Below are 11,204 nucleotides of genomic sequence, written 5' to 3' on the forward strand. Positions count from 1 at the left end.
TGCTCCATGGATGCTCCATGGGAGTTACAAACCCATGGGTCATGGAAATGAAGAGTCATGACACATTAGGGTTTACATGGTGTAACCCTAGATGTGTCAACACTATATAAGAGTCCCATTCTCCACCAAAATCGGTTACACATATATACACATAAGAAACTAGAGGGCTTGGCCGATTTGAAGAAGTGTGTATTATCTCAAGAGTCTTTCCAAGAGCATTTGGTGTTGTGTGAAGCATTTGAGGCATCACACTTGGGGTGCTAGGCTCACAAGGTTTCAAGGAACATAAGCAACAACAAGGTAAGTTATTCTATCTTTCATTCAAGTTAAAATTGTTCCCCATGTATGCTAGATAGGAATATAACCTTGGAAATTCAACTTTGCATGATAATTAGACAAACATAGATCCAAGGTTATTAGGGTTGTATGTACACTTAGGAAGTGTTAGAATGCTCAAAACCCATCAAATTCCTCTATTGCTTCTTTTGAATTGGAGACGAATGGAGAAATTTAATTCACGATTCATACTCATTTGAAATCTATTAACCATTAACTTAGCAAAGTCAGCAACCATTGATGAATCGGTGGATCCGAAAATGATGTCGTCAACATAAATTTGGACAAGCATGAATTGTTTTCCATTTGATCTTCGGAACATACTAGGATCTAGAATTCCTCTTTGAAAGCTTGAACGCTTGAGAAAGTCAGTGAGGGTCTTGTACCATGCGCGAGGAGCTTGCTCGAGGCCATAAATAGCTTTCTGGAGTTTGTAGCAGTAGTTCAGAGATGATAGATTAAAAAAACCGGGAGGCTGTTAAAGATACACTTCAGTATCAACTTCACCATTTAGAAAAGCACTTTTGACATCCATTTGGTAAACTTAAAAGCCATTATGAGCAGCATAAGCAAGAAAGATTTTGATAGCTTCAAGACGGGCAACAGTGGAAAAGGTCTCATCATAGTCAAGCCCTTCAATTTGTGTAAATCCTTTAGCCACTAATCTTGCGTTATTCCAAATAATGACTCCTGTATCGTCTAGTTTGTTTCAAAACACCCATCTAGTACCAATAATGGGGAGATTCTGAGGAGGAGGGACAAGAGCCCAAACTTCATATCAAATTTTGCCAATTCTTCTTGCTTGGCTGTAATCCAATCAACATGTTCAAGTGCTTCTTTGATGGATTTGGGTTTAACCATTGAGATAAATGCCGATAAATGACATTCATTTTGAGCAGCGTTTGGGTTTCCAATAACTTCGTTCGAAGGATCATCCTTTGTCCAAACATGTAATCTCGGAAGTTCTTGTACAGCAGATGATCCAATATCAACAATGGGGTTGTGTTGCTCCCCCTAAATAGTTTGAACTTATGGATGATACTACCCCTGAACTTCTGAACCGGATAGGTTGACATCATCATCAAGTGGGAATTCGATGAAATTTGCATCATCATCGATGTTTATAGGATTGGAGTCGAATTCAGCGTCTACATCTTGAAATCCATTCACATCTAATTCAATGGAAGATTGACCATTCTCCCCCTCAACCTAAAAAGGTTGAAACAGTTCAGAATCAAATTGAGGAAGAGAGGGTGCCAGAACGGAAACATGTTGGGAGACCGGAGCTTCAAATGTGGTTTGTCTTGTTCGAGATTCTGAATCAAGAGCCATTTCTGAGGGTCCGAACAGGGTCTCAAAGTCAACATCATAGATTATTTTCTGGTTCGGACATCCTGGTGTTGGAGCATCGGACTCCATGGTGTGAGTTGTAACATGGGTCGGACCAGAATTCCGAACGAAATTTTCATCAAAGGTAATGTCAAAACTTTCTTCCAGAACACGAGTTTGCCAATTGAGAACTCGATAAGCCTTTGATTTAGTATAGTATCAAAGGAAGATAGCTTAACTAGTTTTGGGTTGGAACTTGGTAAGCTGGTCACGATTATTCTTGATGAAGCATCTACATCCAAAAACGTGAAGAAAGGAGATACTTGGCTTCTGATTGTTCATGGCTTCATACAGTGTTTTGTTGAGGCGCCGATTGATGATAGTTCTATTTTGAGTAAAGCATGCGGTAGAAACAGCTTCAGTCGAAAGATGTGCAAAGTTAAGCATGAATCGAGCAGCTTCAACAAGTGTTCTATTACGTCGTTTGACTACACTATTTTGTTGATGAGTGTATGGAGCAAAAGAATTGTGGCTGATACCCTTCTCGGTGAGGAAGTTTTCAATGGTGGAATTTGTGAATTCTGAACCATTGTCACTCCGAACTCTCCTTACTGGGAGTTTGATGAGAACTTTAATCCCTTTGATCAAGTTGATGATTTCGGAGTTTGTTTCTGATTTGAGCCATAAGAAAAAGATCCAGGTGAACCTAGTAAAGTCATCCACAATCCCAAGAATTTATTTTTTGAGATGCAGACTCTCTACTATTGATGGTCCACACAGATCAATGTGTAGAAGTTCTAGTGGCTCCGATTTTTCAATGATGACGGGATGACTCGTCTTTAAATGCTTTCCACACTCACATGCAACACATAAATAATCATTTTCGAACTTGAGGAGTGGCAATCCTCACACCATTTCAAGCCTTCGGTGTCGTAACCAATTGATGTCATGAAGGACTTTGGAGAGAAGGCAGAGATGAGGTTTGCCAATAATAATGTTGATGCCGAGAGGTACATGTTCTTGTTGTGATTTAACTTGATTACGTATTCTTTTCGGTCTTCAGTCATGATGTAGCTGTGTTTCGTGCATAATTTAACTTGATGATTTGCATCAGTGAGTTGAGCTACACTTATGAAGTTATGCTTCAAGTCAGCTATATATGCCACATTTGAAATGGAGAAGTTTCCATTTGTAAGGATGCCATATCCTTAGATATGAGAGTTGGAGTTGTTTCCATACGTGACGTAGCCAGCATTTGGTGAAAGTTTGAGATCTTGCAGAAAGTTCTTCTACTCGGTCATGTGCATGAAGCAAGCACCATCAATATACCATATTGTTTCTTGCTCTGAAGCATAGAGTGCCTGCAAAATTAGTGAGCTATTTAATCGAGTAATGAAACGAGATCAGAAAATGAAATGAATTAAGAACACACATAGTAAATATATTCTAGTATCAGCTTAATTATGCTTTCAAGATACAAAGAGTATTTAGACAGAAGAGTCACAAAAGTTCTGTGATTGAAATGATTTTGAAAAACCATCATTGGAAAACCTTGTTTGATTAGTAGAATGAAACTTCTTCAATGATTGTGAATTTAAAAACTTCTTTTCATGAGATGTTTGACGATGATTTTGTGATAAAAAACTTTGTTTCTTTATTTTTTGTTTTCGAAAAATCATTTTTTGAAGTTGATTGAGACAAATGTTTTTTGGATAGAGCGGGATTTTTCTTATTAACTGAACTTGAAGTAGACATTGTCTTAACTTTTTTAGACATTGTCTTTTCAGTCTTTTTCTTTTGCAAATCATCTTGTTTCTTTCGAGACTCAAAAATTTGCCAAAAGGAATATTAAAAGATCGAAGTATAGAACGTACCTTTGTGGTCATTGGTGATTTGTCTCCACTTTTTGTCATCGAGCAACGACTAGTTATATTCTATTCATCTTCTTCCTCAAACTTCACATACATTGCACCATGCGTAGGATTACGCATTTCTTCATCGTCTGATCCTGACGACCAGATTTGATATGTTCTATCTTCATTCCCTTCTCCTCTCGCCACGAATAACATACCTTTCACTTTTGCTCTCACCTCTTCCAGACGTTCGACATAGTAAGCTTCTTCTTTGATCTTATTCTTCTTTTCCTCTTTCATTTGAAGGATACAATCATTTGCCATGTGATTTGTGCCATGACAATAGTGACAGTTGACACCAGAGTCACCTTTTTGAGCTTCTTTTCGACTTTCGAATCTTTAGAATTTAATTCTTTCTTTTTGAACTTCTTCTCCTTATTCAATTTTCCAACAAAACTCACTTTTGCCTTACCAGTCCCTACTTTCAAACCAAATGGCTTTTTTATAAAATCTCTTCACTTTATTGTTTGAGTAAAAAGTCATGGCTTCGTTATCTGAGTTAAAAATCAAGCCTTCATCATCAGAACTCTCTTTTTCAGTAGCTTCTTTCTCATATACTTTCGAGACTAAAGCAAGTGGTCCTCCTAAGCTTATATTCGATTCTTCAGCCATTTTAATAACTTTTGGCTCATGAGTTTTCAGCAAATTGTAAAGATCATTCAGAGTTGAGGTATTGAAGCTCTATTGATTCTTCACCATTAGACTAACATTTCGCCATTCTTTTCATAGTCCCATAACAAAAGTGAGATTAAACTCCATGGTTGACCTGGTTATTCCATTGTGATTGTATTTGTAGATGAGTTCATTCAAGCGATTGTAATAAAGTTCGATAAATTCACCATCCTTCACAGAATTGATTTTCATCATTTCACTCCGTTGAAACTTTTCTTTGAGAGTATTCCAGATCTCTTTTGCAGATTTACAACTACGAACGTAGTTATAAACAATCGGAGGAAGAGCACCACGAAGCTCTCTCATACACCTCTTCTCATTCTTCTTCTGTCTTGTAGTTTGATCTGAGACACTTTGAGTTGAAGCAGATGAACCACTATTTTGAACATTTGCTGGAGGAAGAACATTTCCAGTAATACAATCCCAAAGCTCTTCATCCAGTTCATTCAGGTAGTCTTCCATGCGATAAGCCCATTGATCACACTACTCTGGAATAAGCATAGGAATCTTTTTTGAAGATCCTAGCAAATGAGAAAAGGAATTCATTGTGTTGATATTGAAATTTGCCATTGATGTACGGATGAATTCTCAGAAAAGCTTCAGAAATTTGAGAATTAAGGGATGAATTCTTCAAAAAAAGAAAACTGAACACTCGATTAAACAAACTTGTTGCAAAATCGAATCATAAGTGAAGATCAAAGATGATTTTCAGTATCAAAAGAGCGGAAACTTTTGAATCCAAAAAGAGACTCAAAATATGTTTGATACAATATGAAAATCAGATCATTACAGTATGATTCCTGCTCTGATACCAATTGATGTTAATTATGAGCAGTGGTTTGGTGTGCGGAATTAAATAACAAACAGTGAACACGGTGATTTTGGTGTTTAAGAGATGCATTCGATTATGAAAGGTGTTTACAAAAAAGGATCTAGATCTAAATCTACATAGTTAACACACACTGACACTGTCAATGTTACATCTCTCAAGCACACCTCTACAAGTGGTATAAACTCACCTTATATAGAGGTGTTTACATCTATTTCTCTCTCTCTCTCTCTCTATATATATATATATATATATATATATATATATATATATATATATATATATATATCATGTCACAAGGCCATTTTACCACATGCAAGTGGTTCTACAAAAGTCAAACCATTTACAAAGTCATACATAGATAACTTTGTACCCAACATTGTGGAGCTTTTAAGCTTCGAGATAGGTTTTGGGACAAAGGCACAAGTCTTAGGCTTTGGTTGTGACTTTTGAGCAACAAATGATTTAGGAGATTTGTTACGAGATTCCTTAGGTAACAAACAAAAGGTCATGGTTCTTTCATCTCTCCAATAGCCATATTCAACAATATGAGGATTCAGAACACCTTTCTTTGGACATTTAACTTCCGGGGTAGTGAGAACTACTGTCTCTTCAGGAGTTGGAGCAAATGATGAAAAAGAGGAAAAGTAAAGCCTCTTAATTATGTGTCAAAAATTGTATTGAAGAAGAGGAAAAACAATGAAGACCGCACAAATAGAAGGAAATAGCAGTTTGAGCAAATGGTGAAAAAGTGTACTTTTAGTTTACTCTTTTTGTTCTTGATATTAGTAAATAAAGATGACATAAGGATGCCTTCTGGTCAAATGTAATTACAAAACTACAAGTGTTTATCTTATTTGATGTTTGAATTTTTTTGAAATGTAACATTGTTCTGATTCATTGTATGTAGCCTCTGCTCTATTGTTATGTATTAGAGATTAAATTCACCAGGACAGTTGACCAAATAGACCTCAATGGTGGAGTTCCTTGTGAAAATCATTGGAAAGGTGTTACCTGTTCAGCTTTAGGCACGGATGTTATGAACTTTATCCACCAATCCATTATTTTCATTCGATGATTCGTAAAAAAAAAAAAAAAAAAAAAAAAAAAAAAAAAAAAAAAAAAAAAAAAACTTTCGAATTTTCATAAAGTTTAATTTCCATAAATTAATAAAAAAAAACCTTTCTAATACCATTCTACAAATCTTTTATTATGTATAATTAAATTCTAATGTATTATAAAAAATAAAAATAAAAATAAAAATAAAAAACTACATTTTAAAGATTTTTTGTGGAAACAAAAATCACCATGTAAACTTATTTATGTAATTTTCTAAATTTAAAGTTATTGTCTTTTTTTCCATTCTAATATTTGTTTTGTCCTCATTTAGATTTATTTTTTTGTGCTGATCTGGTAGTGGTGCTAAAGCAAGAAGGATTGACACGTATTTTCCTCCTGTGTAAAATCTATTTTTTTTACATTATTTTCAGATATGTAATCGGCTATGACAAAGTATGTAACAAGGTTACTTAAATTTTCAGGTTAACTTAAAGTTCTTAAATTATTTAAGTTAACATTAATTGTTTTGGATTATAGGCTTTGAATAACTTCTATGAGAAGATCTAGCATGTGAGTTGACTCAAATTTGAATCACTTTCCCTTTCATTTATACAAATAAACAAGATATAAAAAAATAGCTTTATTTTTTTTCTAGGCATTTGTCAAGCATATGGACTTAAAGGTTGTTCGATGTGTTGTAAATGGAAATACAGGATCCAATAAGGATCAATTTCATCATCATTTAATCTTTGAAGTTGGTTTTGCTTACATCAACTTTATGTATCAATTTAGAGTTAAAAGTTTAGTATCAAATACAAAGTTTTAAGGAAATTGATAAGCATGTAGTCACATGATGGTTTAGATGTCTTAACTAGAATTTCATTCCCATTCTAATTCCAATTCTCAATCTAATTCAACGTCTATTTGTTGCGTTTATTGAATTTTTTCAGTTTTTTAACCTTTTAATGATAAATAAATCGAATAGAAACCATGTCTTATGTGATGACTTCCATCTACGTTAACAAAATCACCTATTTATGTAGTTTCGTTACCGTTTCTAACCTCGCAACGTGGGGTTTCTTCTCTAGTTTATGTTGAAAGTAACATTAACTAAAAAATAAACTACAACAAAACATAAATTAAATCCTAAAACAACAACTAAAATGAAAACAAATAAATAAAATACTTCAAACGGTATCATAAAAGACAACCTAACAAATTAAATCTAACTACAATCACTAATAAACTCTACACTACTCTTTTTTGTTGCATTTATCTAATAATTGAAAAAATTGTCAACGATCGTTAATCGTTGAAAATGACAATCGTCAAGTATAATAGATTTAATATGTAATATTTATCGATTTATGGTAAAAATAAAAGATTTCGTATTAAAATTTGATAAGGAAAATATGTCTAACCGTCTGTATTCTATAAAAATAGGTACACGACGTCCCGTTCCCAAAAATAAAAATTCCATAAAAATGAAACTTTATACGAAGGAGATGATATTTTTAAAACTTAAAAATCAACCGGGGACAAGGAACATTCGATGTAAAACGTTAAAGGAAAATCGGTAGAGTTTACCCAAAACATTGTAAAGGGGAATTAATATACTCTTCGATACAAGACCAATGAGACAAAGAATGCCGAAAACAGAGTCCGCATGAGAAATATATGATTTTTGCAAAAAATATTTAAGATTATAAAAATAAGGGCTGAAAATAAAATCATAATAGCCAATGCAAACTAAATGAAAGTTGTAGTATTCCTGAGAATGGAGTTTGTATGATAAAGTTACGGATTATATACGTTTTTTCGACGGCGTGCATAGTTGGCACGATGCGCACGCCTTCCAGAAGCAGGGATGTGGTACCACAGACTTTAGACACATGACAGGAGAAGGGGAATTCTAGAGCAACATGGCCACAACGCGTCAAGCAACCCACGAATTCGCCTATAAAACCTGCCCATCCCCACCCCTCCAATCATTTCTTATAACTCAAATCATATTATTTAAATCGTTTTCCTTGAGTCGGAGTAATCCTATTAATTCTCTTTTAATTTTTAATATTTGTACTATTTATTGACCAATAATATTGAAGGCTATTATCAGAGACTTTTACATTCAATCACAATAATAAATTCATCATGCAATATTTAAATATGATATACGAAATCAAAATTCTTATTTCTAAAGAAATATTAAATACATGGCTATAAATAATCGTATAAACCTAATAGTTATTTGAGAGCGTATTTTTCATATTTTTTAATAATGAGATTGTTTGAAATGGTAGATGGTGGACTCCACAAAGCTTGGTTTAGACCCAAAGCATGTAGCCCAATAGAGAAAACCAACTAGCCCATTAGATCCATTATGTCAAGGTCAAACCTCCATAAGCATAGAAAACGATGGTCATATTTAATTCTTACTCGTTTTTTATACCTTTGTCTTTGGGTGGTGATTCGTCCGAGGAAGAATTTGATTAAGCCACTGAAATTACAAATTCAATTACGAGTATATCCTTGTTTAGATATATAGAAGGTTTTAATTTTAATTCTGTTTTTAGTTTGCCGTTTCTTCATAAAACAATTATACCAAAAATAAGAAACTGACATTTTATAACCCCATCTTGTTTTTCCTTTAAGGTATTGACATTTTACAGCCCCCATCTTTTGTTTTTCTTTGTTCTTCCTTTATTGTTAACATTTATTTTACAATAAATCCAGCATACATATATATATATATATATATATATATATATATATATATATATATATATATATATATATATATATATTCCATTGTTATTTTCACTATCATATTTCTTTTTTTTGACAATGAGTCTCATCTTAATATTTATTTTTTTCTTTGGTAATTCTTCTCATAGCTAACTTTTTTCTAAAGATTTTATAAATTGACTTTATACCCCTTCTCTAATTGTTTCTTTTTCTTTGTTGTTTTCGCTACCATTTTTTTTACAATGAATCTCCATCTTAATATTTTTTTTTCTTTGGTAATTTCTTTACATAGCAAACTTTTTATAAAGAGTTTATAAAGGATAAAACTATTACACAATCAACCATTCAACATAAAAAAAAAAAAAAAAAAAAAAAAGAAAAAAAAAAAGAAAAGAAGAAGAAGAAGAAGAAAAAAAAACATAACTTCAAACTAAAGTATATCAAATCACAATAAAATATTGTCCAATAAAGAAATTCAAACTAATGCATATCAAATATTCAAACTACTCATGTGTAGAGGTGTACAGAAAGAACCCGTTTTCCTGAAACCGATACGAAAAAACTAAATCGGTTTTGTTAAAAACATTTTATGAAAAAACTGAACCGACGATTAGGAATCAGATATTTTAAAAACCGAAAACCAATTTCTTTACCTATTTTAAGCCGAAACAGGTTAAGTGAGAAAGTTGGATACACTTTTAAATCAAGTGATTGAAAACCTTGAGATTTTGAACATGAGACTTCTCATTAAATCTTGTGTTCTCATCACTTACATCACTAATATTATCAAATACTTCATTGCTTATTTGGAAGACAAAGATAGAAGTTGACGATTTTAATGTTTGTGACGATTCCATAAACTAAAATTTTAAAGGGTATCATGTATTAGAATTCAATCATTTTTTTTCTATTAAGTGGTTGACCTTGTAATAATTTTATCTAATTAATATGTTTATATCATCTTTAAAAAACATGGTGGTGTAAACAACGAATATATATATATATATATATATATATATATATATATATATATATATATATATATATATATTAAGATGATGGATTTATTGTAAAAAAAGATATTGATGTAAACAATAAAAGGAAGAGCAAGGAAAAAAAAGATGGGGTTGTAAAATGTCGATACCTCAAAGGAAAAAGATGGGATTATAAAATGTCAATTTCTTATTTTTGGTATAATTGTTGTATGAAGAAATGACGAACTAAATGGAATCAAAATCTCCTACATATCTAAACAAGGGTATACTTGTAACTCGACTTTTATTTGAGTGGCTTAATCAATTTCTTCCTTGGAAGAATCAGCGGCCTTTGTCTTTTGATCCTTTAAATTTTTAGAGTTACGATAAGAATTTCAGAAAGATTAAGTTTATGAAACATTTGAAAAGTCATTGAAAAAAATACATTTTTATGGCACGATTTTATGTGAAAGATGATTTGTTTCACACTATCTCGTTTGCTACAAGTTAACATTAAATACAACAAAATATAAAAAGGATTTACGTCTTGTATATTGCATATAGTGATATAAACAACTGAAAGAACATAAAAGTTTCATTTACAAGAAAGTGTAAATAAACATTTAAGGATTCAAATGTCACTGAAGTCTTATAAAGGGTGGAGGTATCCACCATCCGATTCTTTCCAATCTTTTTCATTTTTTTTCTTTTTACTATCTTCCATCTCTTCCATACTATAATATATGTGAATCTATATTTTTCATTTCTTTGATCAATTTATTTTTAATATTTTAATTTATACTATTACTAATTATATAATATATTAATTTACAACACCCTTATGAACAGTAATTCCTTCCTATTGGACCAACATCAATTTTCTTTTTCTTTTTTCTTTTTCAATCGGTGAGTTTTCTTTCCCGATTGATTGCTATTGATACGTGTTGTTCCACCGTTTTCTTGACCAATCTCTTTCATCCACATTTACTACCTCCACTAATCGATATCTTTTCGATTCTTTTGATTTTTCTTCATCTGATTTCTTCTGCTTCATTGTGTCATCCATACCCTTCACCACCTTTCACTTCTCGCTGCATTGCACCACTTTGGAAATACCCCTCATCCATCTTTTATTCATCTTCTACTTCTACCAAAAAGAGGCACCAACCAACCTACTTAGGTTGGTCGTCCTTTATTGTTGGAGCTGATTCCCAGCAAAAGCCCTAAGCTGGAGAGGGGTAGTTGAGACAAACCTCAACCCGCTGCCCTAAATCCAATCATCGACTAAAATCTTTCTTTAAACGACCGTCAGGTTGCCTCACCCTCACCGCCATTGTTTATGCCCTA

The 11,204-nt window shown here is 32.7% G+C and overlaps 1 protein-coding gene across 1 annotated transcript; it reads right to left on the reverse strand.

Moving 5' to 3' along the window:
* Nucleotides 1-463: 463 nt before the first annotated feature.
* Nucleotides 464-4,190, reverse strand: LOC145050237 (uncharacterized). Its single transcript, XM_078998519.1, has 6 exons — nt 3,991-4,190; nt 3,631-3,906; nt 1,972-2,371; nt 1,411-1,545; nt 1,066-1,350; nt 464-811 (listed from the first exon to the last, which is right to left on the reverse strand). The coding sequence occupies exons 1-6, from the start codon at nt 4,188-4,190 to the stop codon at nt 464-466; spliced, it is 1,644 nt and encodes a 547-aa protein (XP_078854645.1).
* Between the last annotated feature and the right edge of the window lie 7,014 nt (nt 4,191-11,204).

This window comes from Lactuca serriola, chromosome 5 (genome assembly GCF_051521515.1).
Source record: "Lactuca serriola cultivar US96UC23 chromosome 5, Lser_US96UC23_V15, whole genome shotgun sequence".
NCBI lineage: Eukaryota > Viridiplantae > Streptophyta > Magnoliopsida > Asterales > Asteraceae > Lactuca > Lactuca serriola.